The 18,535-nt window shown below is 42.4% G+C and overlaps 2 protein-coding genes across 2 annotated transcripts; one reads left to right on the forward strand and one right to left on the reverse strand.

Annotated features, from left to right (window-relative positions):
- Positions 1–4,579: 4,579 nt before the first annotated feature.
- Positions 4,580–6,678, forward strand: LRRC10 (leucine rich repeat containing 10). The gene has a single exon (XM_058805848.1). It carries the CDS (start codon positions 4,580–4,582, stop codon positions 5,414–5,416), a length of 837 nt encoding a protein of 278 aa, XP_058661831.1. The 3' UTR covers positions 5,417–6,678.
- A 1,180-nt stretch (positions 6,679–7,858) lies between these two features.
- Positions 7,859–18,416, reverse strand: CCT2 (chaperonin containing TCP1 subunit 2). Its single transcript, XM_058805085.1, has 16 exons — positions 18,306–18,416; positions 17,483–17,557; positions 16,967–17,032; positions 16,762–16,873; positions 15,866–15,942; positions 15,041–15,153; positions 14,296–14,498; positions 13,999–14,099; positions 13,791–13,918; positions 13,267–13,370; positions 11,619–11,738; positions 10,939–11,067; positions 10,751–10,854; positions 9,645–9,744; positions 8,808–8,949; positions 7,859–8,168 (listed from the first exon to the last, which is right to left on the reverse strand). The coding sequence occupies exons 1-16, from the start codon at positions 18,306–18,308 to the stop codon at positions 8,138–8,140; spliced, it is 1,608 nt and encodes a 535-aa protein (XP_058661068.1). The 5' UTR covers positions 18,309–18,416; the 3' UTR covers positions 7,859–8,137.
- Positions 18,417–18,535: the final 119 nt, after the last annotated feature.

An 18,535-nucleotide genomic window follows, 5' to 3' on the forward strand; every position in this document is an offset into this window, starting at 1 on the left:
TTCAGAGTCTAATGACACTCCTTTGCTCACAAGTCCCTTTTTTATGGCCTGCTGTCAGCTAAGGGCTGCTCGCCAGGTCAATCAATCGCAGGAGGTCAGTGCTTTGGCAGAAAACTGATTAATTTACCCTCAGACTAGTTTGTGCAAACAGTGATGTCCAGTGGAGCTACTCAGATAACCAGGGCACAGTCTCGACCAAACAGATATTTAACCAAAAATCCTTAATGTCTTTTACATAAATATCATTCATGGGTTGAATGTGGCTCCTGCTAGAATGAGAAAGAGGAAGCTGTCCAAGCACTTGCTGCTTTTCAAGCTTGCTTTAGTGAGATGTTGCTCAGAAGTGCTCAATGCAGAGAAAGAGGACATAATATACTATACATCCATTCCCTTTTGCAGGAGACATTTCAGCAGGGCTGAGAAGACATTTGGTGGGCTTGTGACAAGGCACCTCCTAACAGCTGAAGTTTAATTCCCTATCTGTGAGAGAGTTCCAGTCTAAACATAAATGTGACTGCCATGCCATAAAATGGATCTTCAAAGTAAAAAAGGCAACAGTACAATACTGCAACATACAGTAAAAACCAGCAATAATTTTGCACACATTTCAGCAAGACATTTGGAAGAGCTCTCTTGGATTTATTTTCAGGCAAGTTTCCTGGGGTTAGTGGCTCCCACCCCTGCAGGTGGGTTCAAGTCTAGCCTGCAGAGAAATAATGGTGTCAAAAAGAGGCTGATTTGGCAGAGCACAACCCCCAGCCTGTCAGCTGCCCAGGAGGAAGCAGAGCACTGAGTCTGCAGTTTACTTGCAAGACTTCTTGAATCTTTCCTCTGCAGAGGAAAGAGCAGTAAGCAACCACATACTGCAGCCTAGCATATACTAAAGCTAACTTTGAATAATCAGCCGTTTTTGTTCAAAAGGCTATGGTAGGATGCTGGGAAAAGAGCAACCACTTTTTTTTCTTCGCAACACACCATGTATTTAAAATAAACTGCTCACTATGCAAAGGTGAACTGGAACTAAGGAATTCTCCCAAAAGAGAGCAGATGTGCAACAGCACAGCAAGGAGTGAATGTCAAAGGACACAGAGGAGGCAGGAGTGGTCATCTTCTGCTCCAGCAGCAATGTCAAGAAAAAATAGCAGAAAAATCCAATCACACAGCATTTGTGAGCCAAGAAGGGGTCTAAATGCCCATCACAGACTTCAAATAAATACAAAGTAAACAAAAATTGCTCCTTTAAGTCAGTTCCCTTGCTATGTCAGACTGAGTATGGGGTATGAGAGCCTTAAAATCAATAAGTTTAGAGCTCTATTTATTAGTTGCCCCAGATTTTGAAATACAGTTTGCTTTTTCCAATGTACATCCAAAATTGTAAGGACTAAAAAAAGACAGCAAAGGCTGAGCCTGGTGTCATCACACAGCAGCAGGCAGAGCTTTGGAACTGAAAAAGCACCAGCATCTCTATTATAATATCTTGCTTCAAAACATAATAGAATCTCAAAAATGCATATTTTCTGTTGATTTCTATTTTATTCTAATTTTTTTCAATTATATATCTCTGAGTAATATTCTCCACTTCTCCTGAACTCAGAGGTTTTACACAAGTTATCAGCAAATGATCACATTTTCCGCCCCACAGTCATCCCAGCCAGTGAGCTGCAAGAGCTGGGTGCTGGAAATGGGAATAGTAAGCAAAGATTTATGAAATCTCGAAAGAAAAGGCATTTCTCAAGGAGCCCCCACCTGTCACTTGATGCACAGCAGAGCAGATGTCATGCCCTTGGGTAGGGCAGTGCTGCTTTGACAAGAGCAAGACAATGTCTGTGCCGAGTGCCTTTATCACTTGAACTTTTCCTCAAATGCTACAAATGCTTCTGGGAAGTCGATAATGTTCCTGTTGGAGGGCACCATGGTGACTTTGAAGACATGAAGCTTTCAAAACACCACCTGGGTCTACTGTGAGGACTGCCTTTGCCTTAGTGCCTCCACTGAGTGGCTGATTCTCAGAAAGAACACGATTGTTCATTTTACTGCAAGTGTAGTCCTTTATTAATCCACACACAGAGGTTATTCTTTCCCAAATTCTCTGATCTCACTCTATGTTCCAAGCAGACATTAATTTAGCTAACAGAGGTACAAAATGCAGCAACAAAAGGTCATTGTGACCTTTTTTGATAAGCTGGAATAATGATTAAACTACAGTGCAGAGGATCCCTAAGAAATAGTTATCTGCAGCTTAAAAGTTCCATTAAGGAAAAATAATTCAAGTAGAAAAAAAAATCCATATCCATATCTGCAGACTTAGTACTTTGCTAAGTTATTTGTCTACATATGGATTATTGAGAAAAAATATGCCTAAACTATACCATTAATATAGTCTTAGCTGTGCTCTTGTGTTTTTATAATTAGTAGGTTATCTGAAAAAATCTGTCTAAAAAGACAAGGCTTTGCTGTGGATGTCTATTCATTATTAATTATGCCAAATGCATTTGGTTTTCCACAGCTTTATTCTATAGTGCCTTAAGGGGAGGGACGCTCGCCTTCAAAAGCTGCCACAGCTGTTTAGAAATGAAAACAAATACAACAATCTGCTGACACATTCCCCACAGTGGTCCTCTGACAGGCCACAGAGCATCAAAGCAGTAAAGAAGTGTCTAAAAGGAGATTCTGATGCAGTGCAAACTGACTTCTTGCTTCTGGGATGCCATGCACAGCACATCCCACCATCAGAGAGGGAACTTTCAGGCCCTCTATTCCACAGCACCACCACAGATGACTGTACCATCATTTTTGTTCTCCAGGCTTGATGCCCTGCCCAACTTCTCCATCTAAAACTGATTTTATGGCACTCAGGTCTCAGCACTGACTGCTCTCTTTCCTGTTGCAGTACTGTTCCCCAGGTGCCCTCTCTATTGTTCTCCTCCATACATTTCATAGCATCACTGCTGCATAGCACAGCCACTCATCTTGTGGGGAAAAGGCTCATAAACATCCTATAGCCTATACCCAACTGACAGCTAAGAGCTGCTTTACATTTGAAAGCAAGTGATAGTAGAGAGCTCTATATAACTAGATTTGACCAGAAATCCAGAGGCCACATTAAGTGGTGCCTACTCCTCAATTTTATGTTTGCTCTGCTTTTCGTTTTTCAAGAGTGTGTGGCTCTCAGCAGTGACAGATTTTGGTAGTATAGCACCTAATACCCCAAAACCAATTACAGATTGTTCAAAGAAAGTATACTCCCTAAATTATGGTAAGTGTGGGAAATTACAGCAATGAGCTGTAGATATCAAAGCAAAGAGCCAAGTGGTGAAAAGGCTATTTTACCTTAAAACACTCTGCCAGCTTTCACATCCAAAGTTCATGCCAGAGCTATGGCCAACACACGGGCAGAACAACCACAGAATGGGTTGGGTTGGAAGGAATATTAAGGATCATATAGTTCTAACCTCCCTGACATGGGTAGAGACAAATGAGTACCCAGGAAAGTCTGAAATAGCAGAAGCTCAACATTTCAAACTATGCAGAGGTTCCTATACATGGGTATGCTCCCAGAAATTAGTACTGAACAGCAAAATGGATGATGATGTGACTAGAACAGTTTACACTGTCACATGTAAATAGCCATAACTTTTCAAAATCAGACTTACTTCACTCATAACAATTGAGAATCTTGATGGAATCCATGGGAGTTTCTTGACAGGTTTTGGTACAGACACAGGAACTGCAGTAGCACAGTTGGAAAGCAGAGGGAGAACAACCTTGGCAATTTGTGATAGCATATTACATTGAGATTCAGACAAGGAGTAAAACAATGTAATGAACAAGGCCCTACAGACAAGAAGTAAAATGTAATGAAAAAGGCCCTACACAATCAAGAGTGCCAGAGGCTATAATAAATACCATTAAATTAGGAACATAAACAGTAGAACCGCTCAAGATAGCAGTTTGCCAAGTATTTGTGTTAAAGCTTTAAGATAAATACTGGGGTGGCAAATTACACTCTGAAATCCATGTACTTGGTGCCTTTCAAAATACATCCCTGAAAATGCCACTCATCTTGAAAGTCAGTCAAGTCTTGACAGGTATTTTAAACAATTTTATTATATCCGACATCTCTGCTGAAAGTTTCATGAAAGTTAAATATCTAAGCTTAAAACTTCAATCTGCTGCGGTGTTTGCTTTCCCAAGCCCATCGTTGCTGCCTGCATTGGCTACACAGACAGCACAGCTGCAGCAAGAAGTGAGGGACCGGGTGTGACCCTAATTTTGTCTGGGGCAAAATCAGAGAACATTTACAGTGTGCAAGAGGAGGAAAGAAGGAATACTTTCAGGGGGAGGGCGAGCATGTGGGAGTGTGGGTGAGAGAGGGAGACCTGGGCCCTGAGTCGTCCTGCCTATAATCCCCGTCACCAAACACTCATTCAGTTATCAGAAGCATTTCAGAGCCCTTGAGATTAATGGCTGGCGCCATGTAAACAGAGCCTTATATTGGGAAGAACGAGTTACCAACAAGCCAGTGTGCAGCAGGAGACCGAGGCAGCCTCCTGTCCCTCGCAGTCCCAGCCATCCCGAGATGGGCAACAGTTTGAAAGCCATACTTGCTTTTGTGCCCTCAAACAAGTGCCAGAAGTACCTCCTAGAAGACCTAGAAGAGATGCCAGTGGATAAAATGGTCGATCTGAGCGGCAGGCAGATGAGGCGGCTGCCTGTGCACATCTGCTCTTTTAGGGAATTGGTTAAGCTGTACCTGAGTGACAACAACCTGAACCATCTGCCCCCCGAGCTGGAGCAGCTGCAAAACCTGCAGATCTTGGCACTGGACTTCAACAACTTCAAAGCACTGCCCCTAGTTGTGTGCACGCTGAAGCAGCTGTGCATCCTCTACCTGGGCAACAACAAGCTGTGCAGCCTGCCCCTGGAGCTCCGACTCCTGCAGAACCTGAAGACGCTGTGGATCGAGTCCAACTGCCTGCAGTACCTGCCCGAGGTGGTGTGCGAGCTCAGCCTGCTCAAGACGCTGCACGCGGGCTCCAACGCCCTGCGCGGGCTCCCTCGGCAGCTGCAGGGCCTGCAGGAGCTGCGCACCATCTGGCTCTCAGGGAACCTGCTCTCCGAGTTCCCGCCCGTGCTCCTGGACATGCCCTTCCTCGAGGTCATCGACGTGGATCGCAATTCCATCCGCTTCTTCCCCAGCCTTGCTCACCTGCCCGGCCTGAAGCTGGTGATCTACGACCACAACCCCTGCAGGAACGCGCCCAAGGTGGCCAAAGGGGTGCGCAGGGTGGGCAGATGGTCAGAGGAGAGCCCCGAGCCCCGCAAGCGATCGGGGGCGGTGATAGATATCACGCTGGACGAGAAGCCATTGCTACCTCCTGCTGCCAAGGCCGAGCCAGACGCCGAGCCCTGCTGACGCTCAGCTGCCCCTTCTGGCCAAGGTGGCAGCGCACTCCCACCGCCGCCCAACCTCTACCTCTCCCTCGCTTGCTGGTGTCCAGGGAGCACCACACCGCATGGCAATCTTAGGAGTACGTGCACCAGCTTGGAGAGAATGTGACAGCACAACTCTTGTACAGACACCTCTCTGTCTTTGTGCAGCACCCAGCACCCTCCATAGAACAGACTCCTTCTGTCTCCCATGCTGAGACCACACAGTTCACAACAGAGATAAGACTCAGTTTAGATGTTTGCCATGGGGGGATTGCATGGAGCACATATGGACTTGCTGCTCCTCACCCATGGGCTCACTCTTCTCCCATCTTCTTGAGGTGTCCCAGCTCAGCTGAAACCCACTGCTCAATGTGATCCCCACAGCTCTAAAGCAGCATTGGTCTCAAATTACTTTATCTGAAACAGCAATACCTTGAAGGCTTCCCTGTCTGCTGAGTGGGAAGTGGTAGCAGAGTCCTGGCTGCACAATCAAGAAAACAGCACATACATACAGGGGGCTCTCCTCTTTCTTCCTGCAAAATTTGTGACAACTGTTTCATCACTGCTGAGCAGTATTCAAATGATGGTGAGGAAAGCTGTAGGCTTTGGTGCTGGGTTTTGTTACTGACAGCACTGCCTCTAAGGACAGCTGTAAAGGAAAAGTTTTCATGCAGGAGCAAAGAAGAAAATCAAAGCCTGACTAAAAAGGAAAAGCCACAGGAGCTGCAAAGGTAAAGTTGCATGAATAAAATCCAGGCCTGTGAGCTGTCACTATAAGCTTGCACATAATCTGACGAGACAAACTTTACTCAGACGATTTCAGCTGGGTATTTCTCAAGCTTGCAACTTGGAGCAGTTCAGATCCCCTAAAAATGCACTTTTTTCCTAAGCTTTGCTTTAAGTGAGTAACAGAAATCTGGCTCAAAGTGACATTTTAAACTTTATAGACTCCATAGCATGGTTGAATTAGGTGACAGGTTTTTTAACAAGGATGGAAAGCCCTTGGTGGCACACTCTGAGTCTGTCTCACCAGCACAGCCTGCAGAAGCAGCAGTTGACTTCCCAGAAAAGGTTTGATTCCATGCCAGTTCGTGACTGTTTAATGTCATCTACATGGTTGAAAAATTATCTGGAAATACATAGACTCGCTAGCACTTGTTGTGTTGTAAAATGAAGTCCAAATTTGCATCTGGCTGGCACCCATGTAGTGTGCTCCTGGTGAAATTAAATAAAAGTATACTAGCATCTTGCCAAGTTAAAAAGTCCTTCTTTGTAATTAACAGCAAATTCTTTATCTAATCTTGTTCCAACAATTTCTTCCTACAAAAAGGAAAGCAGGACATGAGTTAGGGGTGCTATTCTAATATCCAAAGTCAATATTTTATACCCCACGGAACTGAGCTGGTACTGTATTTATCTGAGGGGATGGGGAAGAGCATGCTTTCACTGGCTTATCAATGGCCTGTGTTTCACTCAGCCCTCACCACACAGCACTGTCACTTCTGGAGAGCTGAAGTCTCTGTCAAGAGTTAAGGGGAGGATTCTGTAAGCATCTCATTTTAAGAAATCTAAGGCAGAAAAACCTTTGCACACATACTTGCTTACTTCAGCTTAATCTTTCTGCTTTGGCAGACTTGCCCTGCTGTTTGTACACTTGCAAGGGCCAGAAGGTCACAAGGCCTGTGGGCACCATTCTGGGCCCCACACAGACAGGGCCCCTGCTTGTCTGTGCTCACACTCCTCACAGGTCTGCATGCAGACAGCTGCAGGCATCACAGGCTTCCTTCCAGCCTAGGCACAAAGAAACCTGCCCAGTCGAGAAACATGTTGCCTTTGCAGCAACTAATCAAACAGGAAAGTGAATATGAAGACAGCATTCAACAGACATGAAAGGCATGGGCCAGAGAGGGCAGGAAGTGAACATTTAGGCCTATTTTCTGCTAAGAGTCCACAATTTTAAGTGTTTGTAAAGTCAGCCCAATACTTTACAGATCAACACTCAGACTGTTTAGTCCAGAATGTTGCTCTCTCTCCCAAACTGCATGATCCTCTCAACTCTCCTGAGCAAAATGTAAAATTTGTGGTGTAAAAAGCTGTAAGATCACTTAGTTATAGTTCTGGGCATTGACTGAGGTTCCTCATCCACTCACTCTCTTCCATCATGAAAAAAAAGAGTAATACTCCGTATCACTAAAAAAAGATACCATCTAACTTCAGAGCCTGTTTCTAGGACCCCAACTCAAAACCTATGCAGCCAGGACTGGAATACACCACTCATACTAACACAGCAGGTCAACACAAACCAGCAAGCCACAAGGGCTTAGTCACTCCCCAAAGCAGCTGAGGCCTGAGGCTGTGCACCACAGCTCTCCTCATGGATCTGCCCTTCCTGGCTCTACACAAAGAAATACAACTTTGGGGAATCTGAATTTTTGGGTTTTTTTATTACTGTGTATTTTAAGTGGAACCTGGAAGGAACAGAATGAATAGGGTTGTATAAAACCCCTGGTTTATACACCCCTGAAAGTGAATTCTCCCACACAACACACAAAAGCTCCAGTAAGTAAAAACCAACTGAAGACAGTGCCATTGATGGAGATCCGTTTGTCTCAAGCTTCTCTTCCATAACCTCACAAAAACTAGACCATGAAAAAAAATTACTAGGTGAGATCTGGTCCACACATCCTCAGGTACTGAAGAACATTTAACAGGGGCGATGGTCTGGTACACGTTTTCTGGGGAAAAAAAGAAAAATCAGAAAATTCCCACCACACTGATGCCCATCAGCCCCTCCTCACCCACTCTCATTTTTAATCTTTAGTTAGTATTTCGTGTTCAATGACAGCTTTATCTCACAGCACAAAAAACAGTACCACCTCAAAGCTAACACACCACCCATGACCATGCTAAAAAAAAAATCTTTTGATTCAAAAAGCAGTGAAAACTACCTGGTAGCAGGCCCACCTGCCTATGAGTGGCAATTCTTCTCAAACCTTTTAAGAAACACGTTTCTGTTTTAGCTGCAGATTCTACCTCAGAAGCAGCTGGACATTTCACTATAATTCTTGCCAAAAGCAAAAAGAAAGCATGATCCCTTACATTTTGGTCAGCCACTTGTGCAGATGTTTAGTGGTGACCCAGGATTAACTAGGCGTTACTCAGGCACAGCAATTAAAGTTTGCTGATGGCTCTAAAGGCCTGATGATACTGCTAATGCAGTAAAATTATCTAATATGAACACCAGCATGTCACATGTCAGGTTCCCTTTCAAGTACAGCATTTTTAAACCAAGACTTTTCTGCACCCTTACTCTTCCACAGAAGGAGGTTTACTCTACACCACTGTGACTGACCATGCAGATACTCTGATCGTACCTTGGTGCTGCTTTAATGATGTCATCTACACGAAGAATCATTTCTGCTGCTTCAGCTGCACTCAGCAACACTTGTCTCTTGACCTGGAAACTTTCTGTTACTCCCAAAACTGACATGTCCCCAATGACACCCTCTTTCATATCTGGAAGAAAAAACACATTAAGAGGCATTTTTTTGGTTTTTTGAACTCAGCATTTTTTTAAGGAAATTACAAGAAGCTGAGAGCACAGTAACTTATCTGCTCAAATGAAATACACTGATAGTTAGGGAAGTATTAAATAAAGTCTTCTACCTCAAGAGTCCTGATTAAAGCCTAATGTTGCAATTACATATGAGCACTTGATGATAATAACTCTATACACTGTAATGAGGAGACAAGATCCCAATAGGACTCTCAGCACTATGTCCTCAGGTACATTAACTTCAGGGTTCTTCTCTACCACTCTGTGGTGGTTGTTCAGTTGGGTTTTTTGGGGTTTTTTTGGGGGGTGGGGGAAGGGGCAAAAGGAAGGATGTTTGGGTTTTTAACTGGTTGCTGGTTTTAAAACAATGATTTTATTTTTAAGCTTCCTATAACTAGACTCGGTGTAAGGGAAGTGTTTTTTAGAGGTGAAAACCATGCATTTAAGAAATGAAGGTTTTCACTCTACTGTCAAAAGCATGATAGAACAAAAGGAATATCGTGCTGTACACAAAGTTCTATGCAAAGCAAACAAACCAACATACTCAGCTCTCCCTGCTGAATATGTGTGACAGACATACATGAACAACTTTAATGAGCCCAAAGGACCTGGCCAAACAGCAATTCAAACACAGAAGTAAAACTCATCCCCTTACCCAGTCCATAAGTAGTCTTCCCTTCACTATGAGCAGCTCTGAGCTGAGCAACCAAATCAGCACTGTCATAGCCAGCATTATCAGCTATTATTGTTGGGATCTAAGGGGATAAACACAGGTTGTTTTTTATTAACATAGGGATTGATTGTTAGCAAACATGAAACATACTTGGATGTTATCAGTTTACAACTGAATTTCAAGAAGATGCTTCAGAAACATGCCAAATAATCTGTTTACTGTGATAACTAAAAGACCCAAACTACCTCTCTTAGAATTTCAAGACTCTGTTGTAAGAAAGTACCTATGAGGACAGAAGCATGTTAGCAATTTGTTTGCTCATTTTACATGGACAGAAGTAAAAAACCAATCTTGTCATTTTATCATTTCAGACACAACTGGAGAAATGTTTTCATTTCAAAAGCACAAGTCTGCTGGTAAGCATTAACTACCTGACCATTCTGTTCACTGTTTCCATGACAGCAGTGCAAACTCACATGCACTGACTGAAGAGATAATGCCAAGTGTTACTATGCACTTGAATTTAATTTTCTTGGGAGAAAGGTTTTCCCTAATTCAAATTGCAGAAAGCAAATTTTTTCTCAAACTGACAGTCTGTTATCACAATTCTATTCATGTTTCTTGTGGCACACTCATCTCCTACTAAGATGCAATCTCCAATGCAAGACCATAAATTTGTAGCTAGTGCTAGAGTATGAATACACTCAAACAGCCCTAGAGTATCAATGGAACAGAAGGGCTGCTCTTTTCTAAATCAGCTGTCAGCTACCTAAGATGAGATTTTTATGTGTTATTTCTGCAGCACTTCTAACCAGCAGGTAAGGTGAGCAATAACCATTTAGAGGAGGGTTAGCATATGAACATTTACAAGCCTGTAACATGCAGAATTATTAAAACACCAGTACATTTTTCCTAAGATAAAAAAACAATTTCTCCCTTTGTTTATCCAAGATGTGCTGCTAAAACTTCACTTCTTTACTTTGGACAACCAAAATTTTTTTAAAGTGAAGCAAATATCTGATGTCACAAGTTAGTAAACTTCATGAAACTTTGTGTCTTAGCCCAGCAATATGATTAAATAAACCTACCATTCGTAAAGCCTTAGCAAAGGACTCCATTGCAACAGACTCTTTGCCAGGTGTTCTGACAGCAAGTTCTGCAACAGCGTTAGCCATCAGCATCTCTGAACAACCTATTCAGTGAAGACGCACAGATGTTACACATCCAACCTTCAGTAATACCAAAGTATGACAGGTACATAGAGTCTGATATTCACCTCCACCATACACAGTTCTTGTGTCCTTCACAGTCTGGGCCAGGACACAGAGAGCATCATGCAGAGACCTCTCTGCTTCATCCAGAATCTGCTGGGTGGCTCCGCGCAAAACTATGGTGCAAGCTTCACCTAGAAAGCACACATGTAAAAAGATTAAAAAGAGAAACCAGGACACAAAATGGGCTATCACAAAGCATTTACAATGGTTTTGCTATCACTGGAGTCAAGTTCTGTATTACTTAATTTTGGGAACAAAAGCAAACATGATGACATTTCAAAGACAAAATGAAATTATGTGCACAGTGCGATTGCTTTGGTTCCACAACACCTTATTTAATTTAACTGAAAATTAATATTCCTCATAACTCCTTAAAAATTAGAGCATTGGCATTTACTAGAACAAGCTCTTTGACACATTGCTACTTTTCTTGTCAACTGAATTTCCAAAAGCAGAAACCTTGGTTCCCATCCTTAAAAATGATTTTATGTTCATTTATGTAACACGAAACATCCACAGTTTCAACCATGAAACTGTGCAGGATTTTTACTGAAAAGCAAGGCTTTAATAGAAACAGTTACATAAATCATTACAGAATTCCTATGCATTACTGGCAACTGAACAGCACTAGCAGAGGGTTAACACAAATGTTACAATACACTGCTAGTGATAAAACACTTACCCATTGCTACTCCAGAGAAATGAATGAGTTTATCTTCTCCAATCATGACTTCTTCAATAAGCTTGCAGCTTCCTAGTTTTACTAGCTCAGGGTGATCAAAGGTTGAAGCAATTTCACCACCTGAAAGTGTAAGATCATAAAGAAATCAGAGCTCACAATGAAAGCATCCTTTCAGGCAAGGTCTAACCGGGGGGGGGGGGGGGGGGGGGGGGTTTGGAAAAAAAACAGTCTTCATAATTGTCCCCAAATAAATTTAAATTAAAATTACTGATAAGCCAAGACTGTCTCATGTCAGCATGTGGTACCAGAAAACATCAACCAATGCTGATAAATCCTTAAAACACCTGTTTTGTTTCACATCACATGGACTAAAATGCTTGTGAGTTGTGTCTGATAACAGAATAAACACTCATTTTTGCTAGCATTAAAATATCAGTATGTTTCAAGTTTTCACAGTATTTACTGATTAAGTATTTATAAAATACTAAATGAAGTCTCTTATGCTTTAAAACTTGAGCTTGTGACAGTATTCCTTTTGCCTGCCTGATGATGGCTGAGAACCACCATTCTCCTGCATGGCAAGTCTCATTCCATGCTGCAGCAGCAATACTGTGCAGGATCTGTAAACTGCTGTATCATAAACAAAACAAGAGCTACAATGACCAAAATGTCTCTGAACACAACATCATTCTAGTTCTTGTTCCAGTTCTTTCCTCTTCCTATTAGAAAACTCTTTACATGTATGCATTCCCCATGTGTGCTCAATAATCCCACAGTAGCTTGCAGCACTGTGTAGTTGCAGCATCACAAGAAAAACCAAGACTTGGAGCAGAGTTTGTGTATATTAAAAACTTGTCCTTTTTTCAGCTATACTATTCAAGCCAGAGTGGTCTGATAAGGCCCATTTGCTCTGCATACAAAGTCTGCTTTCAATTTTTTCCAGAATGCAAGCAGTGTTCCTCTCAATCACATGTTTCCAGGGTCAATGTGCCTACTAACACTTATATGCAGTTGCTACTTCAGTTTTGCTACGATAAACAAGTCAGCGTCTTTTCCTTTCTCAAAGCAAATTCATCCTCCTGATCACTTTCAAAATCAACTATGATGTCCCAGTTAACTATCTATTACTTCAGCAATGAGAATTATCTGTAGCATTCCAGAGGTCTCATTTCCATTAGTTACTAAAATCACACTTATGCTGACCATCACACAAAATATTCAGGTTGTTCAGGTTATTTGAGATCCACCTCAAGTCAAAAACTCAGGCCCACATTTTTAACAAAGGATGATTCCTTAGTCTTCTCTATCATTACAGTCAAACAACAGCCATTTAAACCAATTGTTATCACAGAATAAAGTACTGTTAGTATTAACTTGTGGAGTTATTCTTTCTGTTGCTAAGTTTCATCTTTTCTTTAGAAAACAAACATCAAAATCTTATCAAGCAGGAACTTAACTGAAAATATTTTTAAAATATGAAAGAAGGTTACCAACTGGCATTAACTTGCTAAATTGTTTCCCATGTTTTGCATTATGATTCTTTATTCACAGATGCTGAAGAAGTATGTTTAAGTAAGTTCAATGTTTACTAATGATCAGACAAATAATGTGCCCCTCCAAGTTTCATACAACAAAATACTCTACACACCTGTGACAAGAGCCAGACGTTCTACACCTGCAAAGTCTGCATGTTCAATAGCCATGACACCAGCAGCTCCAAAGAGATGTTCAGGGTAGTTGTAGATCAGCTGCCTAAAATTACAACACATCTCACCATCTCACACAGAACAAACCTTTGAAAATAACACAGTAACAAAAGACACCAGCTTCTCAGTAGCATGGACACAGGACAGATTTCTGAAAGCTACCAAAGCAGTCAATGGATGAGGCATCTGCCCCACATGGAATTTTACACAACACAGAAGTCTTTTCCTGTAGGGACAGGAAAACACTCAAAGCTAAGGAAAAAAAGAAATCAAACTATGTTTTTTGAAATATCCTTTCTCTGAAGAAACACTATCACACTAAGCACAGGCAGCCATATGCTTTAAGGTCTTAGTCCTTTCATCCTAAGTGCCTGCTGAATAGGCACTTAACTGCCTATTCTAGCAGAATGAACTAGAACAACATGGAAAGTAATGTAACTCTCCCTTTTTTGCAAGAAATACATACCTGTTAATAAAGCAATTTATTCCATGTTTAAGAATACGATCCACTTTCTCCTTCATCTTTTCTTTTTCTGCCTGTTCTATTTCTGCCACTTTTGCTGTGGAGTCCACTCTAACACGAGAGCCAAAAATCTAAATCAAAGAGAAAAGAGCTCAGTCTCAAAATTCCATTTACAAAAACACAGTTTCTCAACAGTAGTTCTGTCACATACCTTAATCTTGTCTGTATCCATACCAGTATTTGCAATAAGAATCTTCGCATTTTCAATTCTTTTTGGCTGATTTACACCAATCTTCTTGTCAAGCAAAAAGCCTGTAGTAACAGAAAGGCCTTGTAAAACTTCAAATTAAAAAAGGAGAGCAATTACTAGTTATTACAAAATCCTCCATCTTTAGTATTCAATTTAATAATAACATAACAGTGTTTCATACAACAAATTTACATAGATATGCAACCTTTAGCAGCTTTGTTTCCCAAGTGCATACACAATCAACTCTCAAAGACTTACCTTCATCTAAGTAGGAATCAGCCAAACTTCCACCAAGTTTCTTAATGACATGGATAGCCTCCAAATTACCAGAACCTTTCAACCTAAGAACAGCTTCTACAGCTAGCTTGACAAAGTGATCCTTGTGGTGAGTAAGTAATTTTGAAGAAAGAGTTGTTCCCGCGATGTTCATCAAGTCTTCACGGAACTTCACTTCATCATTACTACAATAAAGAGAGCTCAGTTAAAGTGGAAAGTCTGAAAGCCTTAACTACCACTAGCTCCCACCATGAGTCCTGGCCCACTTCTTCAAGCCTGTATCTCTAGATGTACCAGATTTTCTTTTGAGGAATGCTGCACAGAATCCCTCCAATGTCCCAGAACACAACCTTCCACTTGAAATACAAGTTTTGTTAGGAGAATTTTTGCATTCAGCTTTAGAAAGTTTGTGCTCTCAAAGTGCTGGGCATGGGAAATAGTTATATTTAAAATGTGAGTACAAAATCTGAAGTAAGAGCTCAGATCTTTGTTCCAGGGAGCAAATTACAGCTTATATTTAATTTCTGCACACAAGTAAATTTGAAGCTTCTTTAACTCATTAGAAAAAATACCCAGTATTTTTTGTCTCAACTGTTAAAATTCAGGAACTCAGCTTTCCCACTGCTTTAATAAGAGTGAAGAATTTACCAATAGACTGTAATTTGCATTGATGTTTTGATCTTGAGTAGTTTTTTATATAAAGTTACAGCAAATGGGCATTACTAACCCATGATCCACAGCTGCTTTCAAAAGTGCCTCTCTTGAAGCCTTTGTGGCTGCTCTCCAGCCTGCAATGATGGTCTGAGGATGAATCTTCCTTGCAATCAGTAATTCTGCCTCCTGTTTAAATGAAATCAATAATTATTTCCCCCCAAAAAAGTATAGTGACACTAACTAGAAAAGACATGTTCATTTATGGATGCAATTTAAAATGTAATTGAGAAAAGCTATCTTTATTTTTCTGTGGAACTTGGCAAGCTGATAGATCATTCCTTAAGATGCTCTTCATCCCAGTTACTGGCCCTGAGATGACCAGACTTTCTCACACAGCTCTGCAAGGAAGAATTATTCATTTCTCAAATCTCTTTCATAGTAATTTCAGGTTTAGAATTTGGCAGTGTAAATTCTCCCACAAGCATTAAATCCATACAGAGTTTAAATTAACAGTATGAATTCAGGCCTTGAGCAAGGAACAGAATTTAGCAAGATTTTTTTCCTATGGAAATGGATTTCAGAGGACTGAGACTCACAACCAAGCAGTGCTGCACATTGCTCAGTGCAATAGCCAGAAAGTAAGCAGTAAGAGTCAACTTAAAATACTTGAGAGTTTATAAAAAATAATATAAGGAGTAATAGTCCAAAATAATACCCAAAAAATGATGGTGCAATACCTAAGGGCTGGTTTTTTGCCCCCTATCAATTTCACCATCAACAGAGCAAGCTATTCCTTTCTATGCTATGGGAGGCCTTTACAAAGACAGGATAACACACCTCCTACTGGAGGCACCACAGAAGTACACTGACAAACATCTGAAAAAACAGAATACATCACCCTCAGTAATTCAGCTGCCAACACTGTGACAGATGTAGTTCCATCGCCAACTTCGTCATCTTGAACCTTTGACATATCTGAAGAAGGAAAAGACATTATTAATGCTATTTTTCTCATCCATTAATTTGGACAAAAAACCAGATCTTACTCTTTGTGTAAAGAGGGAACTCTAAAAAAACCCAAGAGAAACAAGAGATGCAAACAAAACTTGGCATCCTCCAAACTCCTGCTCTTTATTTGTAACCAGTTTCAGCCTGGTGATGGTCAGGATGCTCCCCTGTGTTCCCCATCCTAACAATGGTTATCAAAAGGACAGCTGGATAGAAGCTCTAAGGTACAGATACAGGATCAGAGACCATAGTAACCAGGTCTGCTGCATGAACTGGTGATAAACTGGGCCACAGCAAACACAAAATCATTAGGAAACCTGACACCCAATAGATCAGGCTCCTGCTTGTCACCAGTAGTGGACCAGTGGCACAGTAGAACAGTCATTCACAACAGTAAACTGTACAGAAGTACAGTGCCCACTGAGTGCCAGAGATTTAAATCTGGGAGAAACACAGTGAACCTCTGCTGCTGCACAGATTTCTGTTCCAAATTTTCCCACTGCAAAACGAAGGGTATACAGATGTCTTTTGTCCCTTCTGACTTCTGGGACAAAGCAGGGTTAAGGGAAAAGAAGATAAAAAAACAGTTTTGAAGAGCAGCACACACCATAATTTTACTTTTGCAGAACGCCATAACTCTTGCAGTACCCTGCCCTTCTTACTTCAGGATTTCTGCTCCCCCTCCCTTCAATTTTTCACAGTATTTCAACAACACTTTTCTAAGAACAAATAAAAACACCACAACAGAGTTACAAATTAAGAAATATCGAGCCTTTAAGAACTCACCAACCAAGACCTTGGCAGCTGGATTGTCAACTCCAATAGCTTTCAGGATGGTTGCACCATCGTTGGTAACTGTGACAGAGCTGTCTCTCCCGGTACTTAAAAGAATCTTGTCCTACAAGATGTGAGATTTAGCATACTGCTTGAAAAGGCACTGTGACTATTAAAGCTAAATTAATGGGCATGACTACCCATGCAGGTGTCTTACCATGCCTTTAGGGCCCAGGGTGCTCTTGACTAGGTCACCAATGGCAATGGCACCAACAAAGGATGACTGAAATGAAAATAATATACCTCAGGGAACAATTTATTTCTACTCTAGTACAAGAATTATACACTATCACATAGCTTTCAACATTTTCACCAACCCTTCCACCTCTTCCATGGAGGCTTAACTGAACTTAAGGCAAGTTTCTTAACTGCAAAATTTTGACAACCAGCTCAAATATACCTAAACCTCCCAGAAACCATAAATCTGTCTCAAAGCCAGAAGAAATGCCATCAATCTTCTGAGCTCCAGTAAAAGTACTTAGATTTTGACAATGAAGAGTTTCTCTAATTTTTAGCATTAACGAAACTCCCTTCTGTTCACAGACATGCAACAAGAAAAGTCAGTTACAGACAGAAGTTCCATATCACGATATAGTGAAAGTATTTTTAGTAACAGAAAAGACAAAGTTTAATTACCTCAAGTACTACCAGTTTCTTAGAGAATTAAACTTACCAACCGAGCTGTTTCTGCCTTCTCTTCATCTGCACCTGCCTTGAAAATGTTCACAGGAGCAAGGGAAATGGATGCCTAAAACACAGTTAATGTAAGAATATTGTTTTAGCTTCAATAGAACTATGTGTTCTAAAGCAAATCCCCAACCCTAACAGCTTAAACAATGTTTTTTTTAATAAAATTACTTCCATACCCCATTTTGTTGTGAGAACAGACATATTTAAGAAATAGCCAAAGTTCTTAACAATCTGTCCCGCAATCTCGCAGCGCAGTGCAGGACTCCGAGGCCGAGCGCAGCCGCGGGCACACTGCAGCGCACACCAGGCCGGACCAGCCCATCCTTTCATGGCCGTGCGAGCGCTGCTGCTCTGCCCGCCCGCCAGCCGGCCCTTCCCCACAGCCCGACGGCAGCCACAGCCAGCAGAGCCGAAACAAGTCTATTCACTGCCCAATGCCTTCAGCGTTGTGATACCTGAGCCGAACCCGCCCTTTTTTTTTTCTTTTTTTTTCATATCAATGCAAATTAATCATAGCGGTAACCAATACACGCCTTTAAGGACCAATATCTGCAGAGCCCCCAAGGCCTTAAATGAAGAAGGATCAAATACTCGCACACAGGTACCACAGCTCACAGAGTCGCCCCGCCCCGGCTCCAGAACCTTCGGGGCCGCCCCAGTCCCCGGCACAGCGCGGGGAAACGCAGGGCGCGGCCTCCAGGCCTCGCCATCCATCCCGCCCGCCCGCCCGCCCGCCCGCGTGGAGCGCAGCCCCGCCGGCCCCGCCGCACCCCGGCCCGGCCTGGCCGCCGCCGCCCGCCGCTCACCATGGTGCCGGTGCCGCCGGGAGCCGCCCGCCCTCCTTCAGCACAGAGCCAGCGCCGCGCCGCAGCCCCACGAGCTCCCCCGGAATGGCGTCACTGCGGCCGCCGCTTCCGGCGCGCGCGGCCTGCTGGGAGCCGCAGTCCGGCCCCGCGCCCGCCGCCCGCAGCGGCTGCGCCTCCGCCCCTCGGGCCGGGCTGGGCTCTGTGCCCCGGAGCCCTGCGGGAAGGAAATT

The sequence above is a fragment of the Ammospiza caudacuta genome, chromosome 5 (assembly GCF_027887145.1).
Source record: "Ammospiza caudacuta isolate bAmmCau1 chromosome 5, bAmmCau1.pri, whole genome shotgun sequence".
NCBI classification, from domain to species: Eukaryota; Metazoa; Chordata; class Aves; order Passeriformes; family Passerellidae; genus Ammospiza; species Ammospiza caudacuta.

Excerpts from the sequence above, each read along its gene's own strand:
- LRRC10 (XM_058805848.1), top strand. The coding sequence starts at position 4,580 with ATGGGCAACAGTTTGAAAGCCATACTTGCTTTTGTGCCCTCAAACAAG.
- CCT2 (XM_058805085.1), bottom strand. Across the intron at positions 15,154-15,865 it reads TGGCAGCTGAATTACTGAGG|GAGGCAGAATTACTGATTGC; the intron begins GTGATGTATTCT and ends TCATTTAAACAG. Across the intron at positions 11,739-13,266 it reads ACGTCTGGCTCTTGTCACAG|GTGGTGAAATTGCTTCAACC; the intron begins GTGTGTAGAGTA and ends TTACACTTTCAG.